The sequence below is a fragment of the Monodon monoceros genome, unplaced genomic scaffold (assembly GCF_005190385.1).
Source record: "Monodon monoceros isolate NGI ecotype Baffin Bay Population unplaced genomic scaffold, NGI_Narwhal_1 Super_Scaffold_18, whole genome shotgun sequence".
Taxonomy (NCBI): Eukaryota; Metazoa; Chordata; class Mammalia; order Artiodactyla; family Monodontidae; genus Monodon; species Monodon monoceros.
The window spans coordinates 34,140,332-34,160,412 of NW_021703774.1; the positions used below are offsets into that span (position 1 = coordinate 34,140,332).

At 49.1% G+C, this 20,081-nt stretch overlaps 1 protein-coding gene across 1 annotated transcript; it reads right to left on the reverse strand.

Moving 5' to 3' along the window:
- Positions 1–4,100: 4,100 nt before the first annotated feature.
- On the reverse strand, positions 4,101–12,814 carry FCAMR (Fc fragment of IgA and IgM receptor). The gene is given in 6 exon segments (XM_029229817.1): positions 4,101–4,786; positions 5,428–5,546; positions 6,172–6,928; positions 7,890–8,228; positions 11,256–11,399; positions 12,760–12,814. Coding segments are annotated over 6 exon segments (1,578 nt in total). The 5' UTR covers positions 12,794–12,814; the 3' UTR covers positions 4,101–4,601.
- Positions 12,815–20,081: the final 7,267 nt, after the last annotated feature.

Here is a 20,081-nt window from a genome sequence, read left to right on the forward strand (position 1 = left end):
TTTCTGGTGACGTATACTGTAATTAATTTTCAGTTTTCTTTGCTACACAGGTGGAGGAGAGTGCTGGCAAAATGAAAAATTTAGACAAGTTGCATTTCCTAACCAGTCTGTCCTTCCCATGCCAGGCTCTAAAGAAGTGAACTCCTTGATGCCCTTTTTCTGAATTCGTGTCTGAAGTGAGGTGCAACATCTTCAAATTATGGGACAACTTGGAAAACGCCTTTGGTCATGGTCATCCTGGCTCTCTTTCTCTTGTCTAAGATACTCAGGGCTGGGGAGGCAGGACCCTGTAACATTAGGAGAAGAAGTGGCCCTTGTTGATTGACCCTCTACACTCAGAGCAACACTGGTAGATCTAGATCAAGGCAGCAAACAAGCCAAGGTTGGGAACTCGGCCAGAGGTTGGAAAAGGCAGAACACAGGGGATGCCAGATGCTAATCAGGGAACATATGTCTTCAACAAAATGGGACCAGAAGGCAAATGGTGGCCTCCTGACCCAGTGCCTCAGTGCTCGTGATTTCTACGAGCCTCTAGGAGTATGGCATATAGGGTCCTTTCCTGCAGCTGGCACCTCTCTGCTGCTTGTCTGGGTTTCAGCTGACCCCCTGGAGAGCAGGCCATGGGGTGACAGCTCATCCCCTTGCTGATGGTGAAGGGAGCAGGTTGGCCTGGGAGGGCCAGTGCCTGCAAGCCAAGCTGTGTCACTTCAAGAAAAATGGAGGGCTTGGTGGCCCTGGACCCTGCATGCAAGGCCACCCACAGAGAGTGTGTTTCCTTTCGTGTAGAATCTCCATTCTCCATTGAACGTTTGTCAAGCTGTTAGCCCTGGATTATCTACACCAATGGAAAATAATCACATAATCCATGTCTACTTGGCTGAAGTGAAGTATAAGTCTTTCTGTGGAAGTACCTTCCTCTTTATATCTGACTGGAGCTGTTATTTAACTGATTCTGTATTTCCCAGACCCCACTGGCTCCTGGAGAAGAGGAAGAAATCCCCGAAGTCTTAGTGGAGAGCATGAGAAGTCATCTGTGGAGTTAAGCGTTTGCCCTGAGTTACCTGTGACAGATGGACACCGCTGCAGGCGATTAAGATCTGAGCTCAATTTGTACAAATGCCAATAAGGACCTCGGGGCTGGTGAGTGAATTTTTAGCTCTTAGTTCCAGCTCCCTGAACTTTTCCACTTCACTTAGCCAGGACAGGAGTAAGTCAGCTCAGTGATTGAAGAGAACAAATTATTGGAAATGGTTATGAAATTTTTATACCCAGGCCTAAAAGAGGAAAACAAGGAATTCTCTAGAACCTTAAACAGGGAAGGCCTGACCAGATATGCAGGCCATAAGTCCAAGTATGGAGGTGCAGCGCCATGATCAAGGATCTAGGCTGTAGCTGCTGTGCGTTCAGTGCCCAGGTGTGTAGCTACTTCCTGTCTCTGGCTTCAGTCTTCTCATCTGTAAAATGGGGATTATCCTGCTTACCTTACAGAAATGTTGCATCAAGTGAATATGGAATGTGAAGTCACCTAGGGGCGTGCCAGCTGTGTAGAGATACTTAACGAACAGTAGCAGCATTAATAGGTAGCGAGGTGAGAACGGGAGGGTTGAGCCCTAACCCGGAGAACATGCTTGATCCTAGGAAAGTCAGTGCTTCCCTGCCCTGTACCTTGGATTAGAAATCTCCATGGACACTCCCCTGATTCCAGCTTCAGAGATGGAGTGTCTCCCTGCCCCTCATCCCAGAGGTGTGGGTATCATGCTAGCTGGGGATATGAGATTACAAAACCAAAGCACTGACAATACCCAGCAGTGGATGTGGCCTGCTTAGCCTGCTTTGCCTCTGGCCCCTTAAGTCCAGGCTCCTGCCCCACTGCAGGCATCCTTTAGCCCATAAAGGAGAGCTGTAAGCCTTCGGGGCTGCCCCACTTCCTTCCTGGCCAAGGTTTCCCTCAGATCTTATCTCTGCTCAGCTCCAAAGACTTTGATCTTGGCTCTGCTCCATCCATTTGAAATTTTACTGGCTTCTCCTGCTTGCGGACCTCAGCTTTCCCTGGAACTCTGATTTGGCAGTCTCTCCTACTTCTGGAAGCTGTCCCTGACTCCAGCCCCTTGGCCAACACCCTTGCTGGCTTGTCCCCTCCTTCCCCCAGGCAGGGGGTCAGGCAGAATGCCCCAAGGCTGAATCCCAGACAGAAGGATTACAAGAGCTCAGAAGGAGGAGGGGGTGAGGAAAGGGGTGGTCCAGGGCAGCTGTTGAGAAGGAGTGATCCTTCATATCAGAGCGGCAACAGGAGAGTCTCAGTTGGTTTTATGGCCTAATGCAGGGATTGGCAAATTATGGGTCTCGAGTCAGACCCAGATCCAGCCTGCTTCTGTAAATAGTTTTGTTGAAACATAGCCAAAGTCATCCACTTAGAGATTGTCTCTGGCTGCTTCTGTGCTGCCAGGGCAGAACTGGGTAGTTGTGACAGAGGCTGTACGGCCTGCAAAGTCTGAAATATTTACTATCCGGCCCTTTCCCAAAAAGGTTTGCTGACCCCTGGTTTAGTGCATCAAGCTTCCCCAAACAAGAAGTGATTTGAGGAACCCAGTCCTGTGAGGTTGTTTCACCAAAACACAATAGTCCAAAACCCAGGGAAACACACACAATGTCCCCACCGCCCAGAGCTATTCACAATGCACCTTAGTGGATTAAAGTCTTCCAAAAATCCTGCACAAAACCTGTTTTTTGTTTAACCCACATTTCCCAAACTTCTTTGGTCTACCAAACCTTTTTCTCAGCATGCCTCTTAACAGCCCTCAGAAGCTAGCACTCTGTGGACACCTCTGGAAAACTCTATCAGGCGGAATGATCCTATACAGCCTGGGTTCTCTCCTGTTCCTGCCTCTAATGAGCTGAGAGACCACGGTTGAATTACATACCCTTCAGGGCCTGCTTCCTCATTGGTTGGATGGGATAACAGTGGCTCTCCTATCTCTTTTACAGGTGTTTCAGACAGGTCCCTGAGATCATATGCACGAAAATGGTCTGGAGCTAGGGCTGTGGTGTCATTGATTTTTGAGGATGAGCTTTGCTCTGATACATTGTTTAGCAAAGGTGAAGTGGGGAAGCCACCAGGTCGAGGTCGTGAGTTCCCCTTTCTAGTCCTCACTCTGTTATTCCTAACTGAGTTAACTGAGTGACTTTCAACAAGTTACTTCCCCCCATGGGGTCTCAGTTATCTCACCCTGGGCAATGGATTTTAGACTGGTTAATCTCTGAGGATCTATTAGCTCTGAAATTCGGTGACTCCCTTTGGTTAGGTGCAGGCAACTTCCCTGCTTATCCAAAGCAGTGGGTCTTTCTCTCCCAAACCATGAAAATGGCATCGTATTGATTTTCTCTGGACAGTGTCTGGGTTCAGCTCCAGCTATGAGGAGGTAGTAAGGAAGGAAGGATTTCTGGTGCTGCTGACAGCTTAGGAGAGAGGGCCGAGCCTTCTGGGAATGTCTACCTGACAATTCTTGACTTGATACTGGAGCCTTTCTTTCCCTTCTCTTCCACTGCTCAAGGGCTGCTCTGTCCAAACATGAAGTTCAGACAGCTTGCTGACGGATCTGGCAAAATAAAAGAGCAGATGTAATTCCTGAAAAGACAGTGGGCCCAAGAGTGGAGCAAAAGTCCCCCAACAGGCATGAAATAAAGTGATTGTAAAGCAGAAACCACATAAAATTCCTCTTGGCCACCTTCTATCTTATCTGTCCCTCTTACCATAACCACTTTCCAGCTTCACCATCAGTCCTTGATATCAAGGATTTACAAGCAGTTGAATAAGAGAAGCTTTATGAAGAGGATGAGAATCTACTGAAAAATACCCTCTTCCTTCATGAACTTAGGAAAATCCCAGAAAATCTTGACTGGGTCAAAAGGTCTACAGCATAATAAGTATGGGGCCAAACGGGCAGGGATGAATTGGGAATGAGGGTTCTTCCTTTTGGTCCCTGTGTAAGGACCTATGGGATCATCTAGGGGACTCCCAAATGAAGGGGGATTCAGAACATCTGTGTTGGCAGTGTCCCCAGAGGTCATGGAGCCCATGCCCTTCCAGTCAGCCATTCAGTCACAAATATTTATTGCGGGCCCTACTGAGCTGAAGTTCTTTGGGGACATAGTAAGATGGAGAAAACACAATTACTGCCCTAAGAGCTTAGAATGTACTTGAAAGGGTTATAGTTTAATGTGTGCAGCAGGCTGAGTGTTAAGAGATGTCAGAAAAAGGGGGCATCTACCAAGGGCTAGGAGTGATGGTTGAAATCTTGTTAATTCTCCACTCTGATTGGAAGCCTCTCATATTTTCAAACCTCCAGGAATGGAAATTCCACTTTTTCCAGGTCCACTGACCTCCTCCAGTAACTAATAGATCCTTTCTTGCAGCCTTCTTTGAGTCATAGTGTCACCTTTGGCCATGAAAAATGCTGGACCTTCCTTGGTCCAGTGATGGTCAGCCTTTGCTTCCCCAGATGGAGTCCCAGCTCCCCAAGCTTCCCTTCATACAGGCGGAGGAAGGAAGAGAAGAGGCTGGTATTCGGTCCTGGTTCTTTTTTCCATGGTGTCTGAGCGGCTTATCCTTCTATTCCTTGGGGTCCAGGGTCCCTCTCCGGGATACTCAGGCTGGCACGGAGAGGAGGAGAGTCATCTTGGAGCATCTTCCTTTCCACCTGGGGAAGCTGCTCTGGCTGGAGGCTCAGCTCCGGGAACTGTGTCATCTGAATCAAGGTGACCCCTGATGACCTTTCTGTCTCCTGAGCTGCACAGACACAGAGCACACTGTGAGCATCCTGGGCACTGAATTTGATTCCTTGAGAACCACCCTCACCCATCGCAATCCTCAAGGACTTCCTGACACAGAGGATTTGCAACTGAGCCCTTAGATCGGCAGGGATTGGGCCAGGCCTTTGGGGAGCTGGGTCTGAGAATCTTAGCCCCTTTGACTTGCTCCCAGAGCATCTCACCCTTTCTTCGCCAGATCTAAACGCCATGGAGCAGTCCCTTTAGGAATGTTTAAACCCGGGCCTGGTGCTTTAAGAGACTTCCAGCTGGGCCGTGCAGAGGGTACAAATGCAGTCTGGTTCCACATTTGGGCCCTGTACTCCGACCTGCTGTCAGGACTGTTCACGTGGTTCATATGACTACCAGCTGTCTTGCCATCTTCTGAAGAGCTTCTCCTTAAGCTCTGGGATGCCATTGAGACATAAATACATAGACTACTTTCCCATTTGATTGATAAAGGAACCATGGCCAAGCTTGGTTAAGTGGCTCAGACTAGAATTTAGCACTTCTACATCCAGAGGTCCTGGTACCAACTCTGACCCCAACCCAGTCCTGAGGGTGTCAGATGGGAACAGGCGCTCCCCTCCCCGGCCTTGGGGTGACTTAAACTCCACTTACACCTCCTCTTTCTCCGGAGCTTCCTTTGCAGCAGAACAAGAGCCGTCAGCATAAGCGGACACAGCACCGAAGAGACTGGAGTCAGCATCCGAGAGATGTTTTTCTCTTCCAGAGAAATACTGGAGTGGAAGCAGCAGGGGAGGGGATGGAAGTTGGAGCTGGGTAGGAGACTGAAGACCCTTTGGCCCTTGCCCCTCATTTTACAGATGAGAAGCTGAGGCCAAGGCAAGCTGACTGCCCGAATTCCCATGGAGGGTTAGTTGCCAAGCTGAGACTAGGTCCCCTGCCTTCCAGATCCCAAGCCCTGATCCTTTCCCTCCTCCACCAACGTGCAACAGTGGGCAAGAGAAGTGAGTGAGGGTCAGGGCATCTACGCTTGGCATTTGGCTTTGCCACAATCTGTCTTTGTAGCTTCAGTGAGTCACACCCCGACCTCGTCGGAGCTTGTTTCCTCATCTTTAAAAAAAAAAAGTCCCAACAGTCCCACCTAAATATTCCATTATTCTAGTGCTTATATTTTTGCTTGAAAATCACATGAAGATGCTCAGATAGCGTTCTCCCAGCAAGGACCCTTGAATGAGGGAGGATTCTGACTTTCATGTCCCTTATGCTTTACTGTCCTGAGGTTACAAAGGGAGAGGAGTAAGCAGACAGAGGGGGTCACAGAGGTTAGCTCACTGAGAAGCGTGCAAAGGGATGGAGCAGATGTGGAGTCCCAACGGAGAGGGCAGCCTGGGGGTTTACCTCTTCACTTGGGAGTCCTTGCCCAGGGGCCTGAAGGGCCTTGCTGCCAGGGCCTGGCTTGACGTCACTTGGGGACCACTGTCTCCAGCAGGGGTATCTAGGTCTCCTTCACTGCTTCCTTCCGCAGATGCCATCTCTATGCTGGTTGGCTCCAAGGTCCACACAACTGCAACTGGGGGGGTTCCTTCAACGGAGCCCAGGGCTTGTGGCTTAGAAACCGACATTTCTTCTTGGTGGGTTTCCCACATCCACTTACCTGAGACCAGGGTTGATGGCCTAATGGTCGCCATGACCTTCTCAGCTGTGTCTGGGGCTATTCTGACCCTCTCTGTTTCCTCTCTTTGCCTATCAGTCCCAGTAGTTGTTTCCCTCTCTCTTTCGCTGGCCCTAGTCCTGTTTGCTTCCAAACTTCTGGTGCTCCACACTCGATCACCTTCTGTTGTATTGGACACACCTCTGATGGCTGAAGCTGGACTCTGTGGAGTGGGGATGGTTGCCCAAATGGAACCCTCTAGCTGGCTGCCTGTTCCTGGAGCTACTACCCCAGTTGCTCCTGGGGTTTGTCTTCCCTTAGCTGAAGCTGTGGTTTTGCTGGTTCCTAGAGTCAGAGAAACTCTGTCCCATCCCGTCCCTTGTCTCTCTATAGTCTGCATAGTTCCTGGTGTCCGTCTGTTGGCCGCTGGCGATACTGTCACAAAGGATCCCGTGATGAGCTCGCCAGCAGCCACAGTGGCTGCGGGGACGGCTCTGGAAAGACCTGTGTGAACAGCAGAAGGAGACCAAATGAGAAGGCTATCCGGGCTGCCTACAGGACACCAAGCTGCAAAGGACACCAGGCTTGACATGTTTGCTCCATGGAATGCAACCTCACTAAGCAATGCAGTCTTTGGCCAATATGTTGGATAAAATAAAAAATTGGGAAAACAAGATGTGTTCTCTAGTCTGTTGCCAATATTGACATTTTATGTCCCTATCTCCTTTTACGCCCACAAATTCTCTATCCAGCTGCCCCAGGACACCATGCTGTCCCCTTTCCCAGGGCCCACTTCCCTTCATGTACTGCTTTTCAAATAAGAAAAAAAGAAAACTCCAGTCACAGCAGAGCAGCCAATGTCAGCAGATGGTTAGATAGCAACATCTATTCAAACAAGTCCACTCTCTGGACTCCTGCCTGCCTGTGCCATCTCTCTGGTAGACCTGCCTTTCATAGCCTGGATGCCCTTCCTTGGACTCTGGGTACCTGACTCTAGATCAACTCTCCAGAACGAGCCACGCACGGCACTGGCCTGGTAGCTGTTGGATGTCTGCTGAGAGGCTCAGCCTTAGGAAGAGCTCAGTCTCCATTCTTCTGCTTTGCCTGTCTTATGTGCTCTGCATGTCTGAACAAAAAGACATCATGACCCTAAGAAGCCATGTCCTCCAATTCACCAGCTTCACCGAGCTCTCTTCAAATATATGTGCCACAGCTTTCAGGGGGAATTGGGTGAGATAGATTACGGGGATTCAGTTGGGACGTTTTCCCTAGTATCTACCTTCCCTCTGAAGGTGGTCTCCATCTGAAATAGAAGTCTATGTCTTAAAGTCCTTGCCTGACCCCAGCTTTTCATCATCACTCCCCTTGTGCTTAAAGCCCTCTTGGACCTCTGGGTCTTCTGTTGCCCCTTGCCCTTCCTAACATTCATGTCACCAAACTTGACCTGCCAGCCACCAACCCTTACCTGCAGAGATGGTCAGGTTCATGCTGAAGAATAGCATGTTGTTTGTGTTTCCAATGCCACAGCGGTAGTGCCCCACATCCTCCGGGGACAGCTGGGACAGCCTCACCACAAACAAGCCTCTTTGTGGGAAGTCTGTTAGGGCCACACGGCCACGGTAGCGAAGGTGAGTGTAGTGGTTGGTGGACACGATGGTGTGGCAGACCCACGTCAGGGGTCTTAGGCGGCACCAGTACTTCCTCTGGTGGCTGTTGATGGGCAAGGGTGGGTAATGGCACCGGATGGTGACAGCTCCCCCAGGCTCCCCAGACACCAGCCTCGGGCCCTTCAACGCATTTGCAGCTGCAGGCAGAGAAAAAAAAAGTCCGGAGCAAGAGTGCTGAATTTGTCACTGTTTGGGGAGCTATGAGCTCCAAACTCTGCCAGAATTAGGGAACAGGTCAGAAAATGCCTCCGTGAAAGTGAAGCTAGAAAGAATCAATATAGAAATGTCAGAGCTTAGCCACTAGGTCAGGAGTAGCTCCAAGGTATGAAATGGAGCTGTGTCCAAGGCCCCATGGAGAGATGAAAATGCAACAATAATCTTACCACTATTTAGCTAACCACTATTGAGCTTGTCATGTGCAGGTGTTCTTGCACATGTCCGTCCAAAGCCTGGATTCATGCCACTGTGCTCCAGTGCAGGTGTTTTTTAAAAAATGTTTAAGAAGCTGCCATCTAAGCACCTGTAAGAAGGCCAAGGCAAGAGCTGACAGAAGGGCTGTGGTTTATTTGCATAGAATGTAAAAGAGAGATGCTAAAACAACAAGGTCCTACTGTATAGCACGGGGAACTATATTCAATATCCTGTGATAAACCATAATGGAAAAGAATATGAAAAAGAATATATATATGCATAACTGAATCACTTTGCTGTACAGCGGAAATTAACACAACATTGAAAATCAACTCTACTTCAATAATTTTTTTTTTAAAAGAGGGATGTTAAATAGTAAAAAGAGATGAGTGTGACTTCTGCTGAAAGGAGAGGGTGCTGGAAGCACAGGAATCCTGCTCTGCTGGGTGGATAACTCCCCAGACCATCGTTTTCAAAAACGTACATACTGCTCCCTTCTCTAGAAATGGAAATAACCAAGCGTCACTGTCAAAGCACAGCAGAATTTTGAATACGTCTGCTTTGGCGGTAGCCGTGAATCACAGCTGAAGCACAGTCTATGGTCCTTTTACTGATTTAAATTTGATCCAATGCAAGCAGAAACAAAGTTTACTCTTTCTCTCACTGCCTCTTCCTACTAGCTCTGGGATGTCCCTCCTTGATGAAATCTCAGACATAATTTCAAGTATAGTAGCTTCCATAGTCTCGCTTGGATAAGAAGATGTCCAGCCCAGTGACTGCTGCAACTCCAGCCTCTTATCCAACTGAAGCCTTTTCCAATTTCCCAGCTACACTGGGAGGCCTGATGTGGGGGAGGGGGACAGGTCGGGGTCTCTTGCTTTGCTCGACCCCTTCCCCTACTCAGAACTGCTCTGGGGCCCCTCTGGGATTGTGTGTGGAGGGGAGAGACGAGAGTTGAATGGAAAGTCGTGATCTGCTGGTGGCGCCCTCCGGGCATGGCAGACGTCCAGAGCTGGGTCCTTCCCTTTTGCCTCCCAGATCGCTTGTCCGTGGCCTCTGGCTGCAGTTCCCTCTTGGTAAAAAACTGCCTCTCCTCCTGCTGGGCTTTTATGACTCCTCCACGACCAAGCCTAGGACTTCTGGCCACGTGCCCCTCTCGTGGTTACAATCCCTTCTGGGTAGACCTCTTGGTAGAGGCACTGGGACAGCTCCTTTCTGTGGGACCTACATCACATTTGGCCCCAGGAAACACACTTTGTCCTGCTGTCAGGGGAAATCTGGGACATACAGCAAGCTTGTTGAGTGGCGTCCTAGAAGTTCCTTCTCTTACTTGGCTTAAAGTGAGGAGGAGGTGATCCGCCTTGTCCCACAGGGGCAGGTGGTGGAGAGCAGAGCACGCTGTCTGTCTCCAAAAAGCTCTTCTCTTCTACCTCTGATGATTCTCCAGGAGACTACATGGTGGGCTATTTCTGGAACAACTAGCCTTGCCATCTCTCTCCATAGTCCTGCCCAGGTGGTTCTACATTTTGTTTTAGGATGTGGGTGCCTGGCATCTATCAATTTGTTCTATGTCTTCAGCACCTCTGAATCCAAGAAAGTTTCATCCTGTTGCCAGGACTGGCTACATAATTTGCAGGGTCCAGTGCAAAATAAAAATGGAGGATCCCTTATTCAAAAGTTACTAAGGATTTCACTATGGCAACAGTAGAGCATTAAACCAAGCACCTTCTGAATGGGGTCCTGTGTGACTGCACAGGGCACATGCCCATAAAGCTGACCTTGCCTGTTGCATATGTCTTGAGGTCTCATTATAGGAAGAGTCAAGGCCATAAATGTTAGGGATAAATCAATACTCATTGTAGGTTTAATTAAGCGACACACCACAACTATGCCAGTATTGATAAAGTTAAATGGCAACTCATCATTAAAAAGCAAGAATCTGGGCTTCCCTGGTGGCACAGTGGTTGAGAGTCCGCCTGCCGATGCAGGGGACACGGGTTTGTGCCCCAGTCTGGGAAGATCCCACATGCAGCAGAGCGGCTGGGCCCGTGAGCCATGGCCACTGAGCCTGCGCGTCCAGAGCCTGTGCTCCGCAACGGGAGAGGCCACAACAGTGAGAGGCCCATGTACTGCCCCCTACCCAAAAAAAAACCAAAAAGCAAACAACAAAAAAAGTAAGCATCTTCGTAATGACAAACAAGGACCACCTCAGGATGATAGTGATGGTGCTCTGATAAAGTGCTCACACCTCGTATTTCAGGAGTCTGCGTGTGGTCTACGTGTGACGCAGGCAAGGGATTAAGGAGCCCCATTAAGCGGTGGACGGGCTGCTCTGACTTTGCAGCTGAGAGCTGATTAGGAACCCTTAGTCAACTTTTGCAATAAACATTTTTCTCTTTTATAAATGCCAAGTGTCACTTACCCTTAAGAGCTTAATCGCTGGATGACTAGTAGCTCTTGGTTATATATCATAAAGGTTTTTGGAATTTAGTACTGGTTGCCTGTGAGAATTAAAGAAAGGGCTGGCATTTTAGGATCAATGTGGTGCCTGCCAGGGGTCCCTTCGGTGGAGGTGGTGCCCCTGCTCTCATTCACCCGTCATCTCCCAGCAGCTGTCCACTGTACAGCTTCAGGCAGGGATGGGCGAGGGAGGCCTGCACTGGAGCTTGACTGGAGGCCATGGACTGGAGCTTGACCTGGTCTGAGGAAGCGCAAAAGGCCTGTGACACGAACAGGGAGAGCAGGGCTGGTGCCTGGGATGGATCACTCCTCTCTCCAGCAAAGGGGTGAGAAAACCGGGAGTGTCTCCTTGGCCCAGAGGGTGGGCCCGGAGGGCAGAGAGCCATCCCACAGCCACGTGAGACAGGGTCTTCCGTGTGGAGGGGCCAAAGCAGAACCTGGGGCACAGGGAGGAGATGGGCCCTCGAGGGATCCACAAAGGCATCCACAAGAGGAGGAGCCAGCTCTAGAGCCCTGCCAGGCCAGAGAGTTCCAAGCCATCCCATCAAGTAAGAGCTGCCTGGCTCCTGCTGTCCTCCCACCTGCTGCTGTGACCCTACTGGCGTCCCCAGTGCCAGCTGCCTCGGCGGGGAGGAGAAAGAGCAGAGGAGAAGGGAGAAGGCAGCCCCCAGAGCCCTCCCTGCCTTCCTGACTGCGGGCCGTGGGTGATGAGGGGGCAAATCTCTGAATGAAGTTTAAATTGCTGACCAAAATATTTAACCCGCCACTTACAATGATCAAATTAGAACATCTGAGACTTAAAGGAATTAGGTTAAGACTCTTATATGTTCAGAGAAAAATCATAGGCCTGCCTGAGTTTTCATCTGGGGGCCAGGGAAGCTTGCTCCTACTGAAAAATTTTAAAGGGGGCATTGGGAGATGAAAATAAAGAAGTGGTGTGATTATATCACAGAGGGTTCTCGCCCAGAGATAAGCTACCTTTGATTCATTAAAATTCTGATTTGTTTGTAAGACAAACACAACTGTTAATCCCTTTTTTGTATTATCATAGCATTTATTTATTCATTTATTCTTTCGACGATTATTTGTTAAGCATCTACTTGGGTACCAGACACTCTAAGCACATACTCACTACATTCCTCAATGGCTCTCCATTACCATCAACATAAAACCAGATACCACAGCGTGGAGACAGGATGATTGGTCCTCTGAGCCTGATCAGCACACCAGCCTGTCAGGACGTACAGAGCAAGAATTCTGTCTTTCATCCATGTGTCCCTAGTGCCTGGCACATGGTAGGCCCTCCATAAGTATGTGTTGACTAAATAAGTAAATGCGTAGATGTAGTATTTACCCATCTGGTTTCTTTGTAGACTCTGCACTCTTTGGAGTAGGTCAGGGTTTTTATGTCCCTAGTACTGGCTCTGCCACTTGAGCGTTTTTAGAATGAGTGGAAATAGAGCGGTGCTACCTCTGGCTTTTGCACACCCTGGAACCCATATCTTGCAAATGCAGCCAACTTTCAGTCATCAACTTGAATGGAAGAGAGTAGAGACAGATCAAAACTGTGAATATTCCAGCAATCATCAAGTCAGACGTATGCCCCCTCATGTGAGCTCTCACCTCCCTCATTCACTCTGACCCGGATCTGACCACTCCCTGGATCCAAAGCCATGCGGATGTCCAAACTACGGTGCGGGTGCTGAATGCTGCTGAGGTGCCCGTCAGGCATGTCTGCAGCCTGGAAGGCTTGGGTCTGGGTGTACAAGCTCTGAAGCTGGGCTGTCTGGGACTCACCCTGCAGCAGGCACAGTATGAGGAGGACGGGCATTTTCCATCCTGCCCTCTGGTTGCTGACCTGCAAAAAAAAACACTGTAGATGAAGAGGCCTGAGAGGAGACGAGTGAGAAGCTGGGCGAGCAGCCCTGGGACCTGGGCAAGCACCTTCTCACTCTGGGATCTTGGTTTGCTCAGTGCTGGGGCTGGATCAGCTCCACCTAAGAGCAGGATGTACCTGCCCTCTGAGAGAAGCACAGCTCCATCCTTACGGCCCTAAACACGCACATTTGGCCTGGGTCACTGCCACCAAGACTAAAAAACTCCCTCTGGGGGATTCCAGCCCCGGCACTCACCTGCCAGCACGGAGCTCTGGATTTGGGGCAGCATTGCGTAGTGGAAAGACCCCAAGCTAGAAGTTTAAAACTTAGCTGGAATTGTGGGATCCTGGAAAGGTTACTCAGTCTTGGGGATCAGCTTCCTCTCCAGGGGGAATGAGAATCTGTATGGGGCTGTTGTACCAGTTACGTGAGACTGTGTTAGAAGAGTCACCAGCAGGCCTGGTACTGAGTCGCTCGCTTCCCCTTCTCTTTTGCAGAAGGAGAATTGCTTCCTTCAAGGGAAGCTTTCTATCTCACTGGTAGTGTGCCTCCAGTCAATAATAGGAGTAAATTAACTCTCAGGCCAAGTAGTTTTCTGCCCAAGGGTCCTATTCTGTTTCTTCTCCACAATTTCTAGAAAGCCCTCCCTGGCCCCCAGTCCACACTGATTTTCCCCTGCTCTGGTCTCTCTCACTGGCCTGGGGAGCTCCTTGAGGGGAGGACTTTGAGCCTCCAGGCTCTGAAACAGGATCTAGCCCGGTGTAGGTGCCCAAGGCACAGCTATTGTGAACAAGAACCTTCCACACTTTTGCCAGACACCATGCTGACCACTACTCAATGGCCTTCTGTTGCTTGCTAATTAAAAAGGCAGGGATGGTACATTATACTTCATTTGTAGTTCCCACAGGGTTTTCATGGATGCTTTTTGAGTGACTAAAAATCTCTTCTTTGAATCTATCTACTGTCTGCAGTTCCTGGGACCTGTGGACTTTTTTTTCTAAAGAAAGCAAAATTAAGTTAGCCATAGTTTTCTCCTTCCAATGCTAATACATGTCTCGCTAATGTTAAGAACAGGCTCTTAACAGTCAATGGTCTGGTCCCTCCCCCCCTGTATAACTAGACAAAGCCACACAAGGCCACTGGCCAGTCTGGGCTGTGGGCTAAAGGGGGAGAAAAGGGAACAAGGTGAGGAGGAGAGGGGGAAAGCAGAGAAAGTAGGAGAAGGGGAAAGGAAAGGTAAGGTGAGAGTTGAAAGAAAGGAGAGAGGAGAGAGGAGAGAAGGAGATAGAGTCCATGGTTGGCCCTGTAATGCAAGCTGTCGACTCAGGGTGGCTCTGCCTAGCCACCTCCACTAAAGCCTCTGCCTGCTCTAGCCAGGTAGGGCCCCCAGAGTGGCCAGATCTGGAAAAGTCCACGGGTTCCTTCTGCTTCCTGTGCCCTCCCCCTAGAATCTCCCGGGTCTTGGGCACCATCATGGCAGCCTCAGGCTCTCCCTGCCCTCCAGAGCTGCTGGTTTCCTGCCTGCACCTGGAGGCTTTCCCAGGTGTGCCTGCAGCTAATCTTTTGTTTGATTAATATTCACCAGGTCCAGGCTAATTCTGAGGCTGGTGCCCAGGTTCCCCCAGGTGAGTTTTTCAAAAGTGCTAAGTGCTGACACAGCACATGCTGGGGCCAAAGTCTGCACTGTCCTGCTGGGGTTCTCTGAAGTGTGCACCAGTGGGTGCAGCTATCTCTTGGCTTCAGGAGCAAAAGCCGCCTCTGAGGGGCAATGAGGAAGCACAAGGTGTGAGATAAAATGCCTCCAAGGAGTTACCGGCCTTGACTAGAGGCTGCAAGGATAACATTCAACGGAAAGTCTCCAAGTTATCCACCTGCTGATAACCTTCAGAAGACCTCTCTCCAGGAGACAGGGAGCCCCAACTCAGTAGCTTGGGGCCACAGGCCTCTGTGATAGTGCACAGCATTTTAGGGGACAAGGGCACATTGGGGAATTCTCTTGTCCCTCAGTCCTGCTGAGAAGGGATCTATCCCATCTTCAGCACAGGCTGGTGTATAACTCCCCAAATCCCTGCTGGCCCCCTGAGCCCCACTTCTCTCCTATGCCCGCATCCCCGTGGCAGCAGACAAGAAAGGAAGGAGGCAGATGTAGAGGGGAAGAGCACAGAACAAGGATTCAGGAGGTTCCACATTGCCCATGGCAATGACCTTGAGCAATGCCTCTTTCGTCTCCACTGCAACACAAGAGCTTTGACTGCAAGAGCTCCATATGCTTCCTTCTCCTTCTTAATATTAGTTGGTTCTAAATCCCTCAGGGGGCTGTAAGGAGTCATGCACTCTGGTGGGAGGGAGAGTGGGGGTTAGCAGAAGAGCAGGGAGGTAGGAGGGAGATGCTGGCCTGAACTCCAGAATCCTTCCCTGGCCCCTGGGAGCGAGGCCAGGCTGCTCTGGGATGGCCGCTGCTGCAACTCACCACCCACATCCAGAGACAAGCCCCCAACCTCTCGGGGGAAAGCCTCACCACACCTTTTGTTCTCCGGGCTTAGCTGGGGATTCTCCATCCATCTCTGTCCAGAAATAAAATCTACTTGGACTTCTTCTGTTTTTGATATGCTGGTGATTGGACGCCTTCTAGTTTCTTTTCTTTAAACCTTGAGGCTGAGTTGGCTGTCTGATGTGACGGAAGGCAGCTGGAGTTAGCCCTGGAAGATGGAGGGATGAGGTATAGCCCTGCCACTCACCTCTCCACACTCCCATCAAGTCACTTCACGCTGGATCTTGGCTTTTATTTCGTATAAAGAGGGAGCCAGTCCAGGTCCCTTGTTGTTCTTACTGTCACTTATCCCTGCAGAACTTTTCCAGGGGTGATGACAGTGGCTTCAAGGGAAACACACTGACCCACATCCTTCTACCTCTCATTTCCCCTCCAGTCCAGGGTCCCAGACTTTTTAGGATGCCCCAGATCAGCCAGCCCATTCAGACCTCTCCCGGGTAAGTGAGGCAACAACATATGGCAGAAGAGAAAATTCAGGAGAGGAATTCCCCTGCTTTCTGGCTGGCATCTTGTTCCTCCTAGCTGGCTGGGCCCCTTCAATTTCCATGGGGAGGCAGTTTGGGTCCCTGACTCCAGTTCAACTGCATGCCTGGTAGTTACCAGCTCATGCCCTGGACAAAGCACAATAGAGTAAATGAGATGATCTCCATGGAGAAAGAACACTGACAAGTGTGGCTTATCCAGATGGATGACACACTTCAAAAGTATCCCAATAAAGCAGCCGCATAGCACAGGGAGATCAGCTCGGTGCTTTGTGACCGCCTGGAGGGGTGGGATAGGGAGGGTGGGAGGGAGGGAGACGCAAGAGGGAAGAGATATGGGAACATATGTATATGTATAGCTGATTCATTTTGTTGTAAAACAGAAACTAACACACCATTGTAAAGCAATTATACGAGAAAAAAAAAGATAGAATTTTATTTTAAAATAATTCATTAAAAATCCATTATTTAAAGAAAAAAAATCCCAATATTTCCCTTTGGAAGACATTTCATGGATGGGATTTTTTCCTTGTAGAAGATATAATTTGCCTGCCTCTGTTGGTTTTAAACTGACATCAAAACGGAAGGCATAGGGGCTTCCCTGGTGGTGCAGTGGTTAAGAGTCCGCCTGCAAATGCAGGGGACATGGGTTCGAGCCCTGGTCCGGGAAGATCGCACATGCCACGGGGCAACTGAGCCCATGCGCCACAACGACTGAGCCTGTGCTCTAGAGCCCGCGAGCCACAACTACTGAGCCCGTGTGCCACAGCTACTGAAGCCCACGTGCCTAGAGCCCAGTGCTCCGCAACAAGAGAAGCCACTGCAATAAGTCTACATGCCACAATGAAGGGTAGCCCCCACTTGCTGCAACTAGAGAAAGCCCGCGTGCAGCAACAAAGACCCAACACAGCCAAAAATAGAATAAAATAAATAAATTTATATAAAAACAAACAAACAAAAAAATGGCAGACGTACCCCAAGCACTCAACAAGGAAGGGGTTCCAGAGGATACATGTGCTGCAGACTACAGTTAAAGACTCTCACCAGGACCCCCTTGAGCCAATTAGAAATGACACTTCTTCCTTAAGAAAAATAAATTTAGTTGGTATATTGTTGCATAACTTGGATAGCCATTGGGGCAGTATGTATTATCTATGCTTTCCCCCTTCCAGGTTTGCAGACAGGGTAAGGGTAGGAATTGAGCCACTGAAAGCAATAGGAGAGGAAAAGAAACACCACCATGGGATGACTGGAATATGGCTGGGACAAGACTGTCTCGTGCATCCATGCATGCCAGTGTCCTTGTGCACAGCTGTGTGTACTGCTGTCCCAGGACTTGGTCATGAGCTCCAGATCTTCACAGATACCTAGGGCCTCCCATGTAAGTTTGAACACACTACAGTGTGGATGGCATCCCCTTAGGCGTGGCATGCTGGAGCAGTGTACAACCTGAAGAGCTGTACATGGTGGTCCTGCCTTCAGAGGCTTATCCCCAGGTTTGAATGATCTCTGTGCAGGTGGTAGAGAGGGTTGATGCCTGGCTAGATCCTCCCCTCCCAGCTCCCCAGAGAGCAGTATAGCCTCATGGTTGATCTCACAGACTTTGGAGTCAGGCTCCCTCCAAATTAATATCCCAGTTGTACTTTTTGCTGGGAAAGTGATATGGGTCAGATTACTTATCTTCTTTAAACTTCATTTTCCTAATCTGTAAAACAGGAGAATAATAGCACCTACCTTATAAAGTTCGTACATGAATTAAGTGTGATAATCCATGTAACTCAAAGTGCATAACCTGCAGTAAATTCTCAATAAATATTATCTGATAGTATTAATAGCTTAGCTTATAGCAACAGGGAGCAAGTGTCTTAAAGACTATTTGATTAGTAAAGACGTTAAGTTATAAAGTCCAGTTAGTTTGGAAAGCATGGGCCAGCTTTCAGAGCACTGGTCCAGAGCCAAGCTGGTCCCCTCTCTGAAGATTTATGGGGGTGAAAACGGTACTGGCTACTTCTCTTGGGAACATAACTGAATTCTCCTGCCCAGCACAAAGCCACAGGTGGCCTCTTTACACAGGTTTATGACACTGGGACCTTCTGTTTACAGGGCCCAGACTCCAGAAAAAGGCAAAATAATACTTAGACCAAATGTCACATCTGGGAAGAGCTTTATCCACTCTCTGACCCCCCACCTCCAACCTCCAATCCCAGTTGTAGCAAAGGATTTTATTTGCTCAGTAGACACAGCAGAGGGAAAATCAGCAAACAGAATGCTAACCAATGCAAGAAAAGTCATTTGTGCTGAAACAATCTGTATTGATCTCTTTCCTCTCCAAAACATGTTTTCTAATGAATAAGAGCAATGTATAGAGATGTTTTATGCTTCCATGTCGCTGGTGGTCAAGACTTACATTCCTCCTTACACATCGCTGCAAATTTTTCTGCTTCCTCTACCCACACATGTAAGCTTTTTTCTATCCTTGTTATTTACGGGAGAGACACATCCTTCCTCCCCCTCCCTCAGCCAAGCTCTGGTCAGAATACTGAAGGCTGAAGAAAACATTGTTTTAAAACACTTGGATTACTACAAGTTCTTTATCACTTCCTTAGAAACTCATAGAGGGGACTTCCCTGGTGGTGCAGTGCTTAAGAATCTGCCTGCCAATGAAGAGGACATGGGTTCTAGTCCTGGCCCAGGAAGATCCCACATGCCGCGGAGCAACTAAGCCTGTGAGCTACAACTACTGAGCCTGCGCTCTAGAGCTCGTGTGCCACAACTACTGAGCCCACGTGCCACTACTACTGAAGCCCGTGCACCTAGAGCCCACGCTCCACAAGAGAAGCCACCTCAATAAGAAGCCTGTGCACTGCAACAAAGAGTAGCTCCTGCTCACCACAACTGGAGAAAGCCTGCGCACAGCAACGAAGGCCCAACATAGCGAAAAATAAATAATTTTTTTTTAAAAAAGAAACTCATAGAGGAAGGTGAACTATGCAACTTGTCACTCCTCCAAATGACAACAGAAGAAAGTAATTGTATAGAACAAATAATCGTTTTATAATGCCATTAGCAGGCTTTTACAACTCCAACCATCATTTGGCTGATAGCAAAGATTACGATCCAGCAACATTCACACCTTCCAAACACAGAAGACGTTTGTCCTGGAGGCAGCCAGGAGAGCGCTGAGATGGTTAAGTTCCTGCTGGTGAAAGCACAGAGTAAAGAATCCCAGGATATTATTTCATAGATCATAGGAGTATACATACAGCCTAAGCCCTTGGCTGAGACTCATCTCAGGACGTTGGTACAGATCAGTGTGAGAAAACATGCCCCACAGCTCTTAGCGTAACCTTTCTGGAATGACTTGAGTCTGGAGATTAAAACAAATGTATTTCTTACTGGTTGGGATTATTGGCTTATGATGCTATTTGTGATAGACATTATCCTGTGATGACGAACCACTGGCCCTTGCGGGATGGAAGGGGCTCCAAATAATTAACTTGCCATGGAGGACCAATTGGTCTCCCCGAGGAATCGTGCTGCACGGGGGACTTGGGGTTCAGCTCTGTTGCTGGCAGGTTGGACACTCGTTAGCAGCAGTGCTAAACTCAGCCTTGGTTAGTGGGAGCCCAGGCTGTTCTTGGGAGCCCACTTCTCTCTTGTGTCCATTGTACCAGCACCACGGTGGCCAATGCCTGGAATTGGCTGATGCCAGATGGCCAAATCATTCTGTCTGCTTGGTAATTTAGTGCCTCTTCCATGGTGGATACTTTCTAGTGGGCATTAGCCTATGATACAAAGAGCTTCACACTTCATACAGCTCCCTTGTCCAACCATGTGTCTTTAACCAATCTTTCGATCTTTCTCTATCAAGGCCTCCGTCTATATTCTAACATCAGGCCGTTTTTCCTTTAACACAGAGTAGGTGCACTGCCTAAAGTTCTACTTCCTGGAAGGACTTTCTCTTGCTCTCTCTGCTTTGCAAGGCCACTCCTTGTAACACAACTACTGGTTACTTTCAACTCGAACCCGCATATCAAACCAACTCATCTATAAACAAAGCCTGGGTTTTGTGTGCTCTTGTGTGGCCCCTTATGGAGGGGCACTGGTGCAGCAGTGGTCGTGGAGATGCGGGACAGGCTACTTGATCATGCAGCCTGCTTGTGCCCTCAAGCCCTTATTGTGCTTGGTCCCAGCTGTACCACTTCCCAT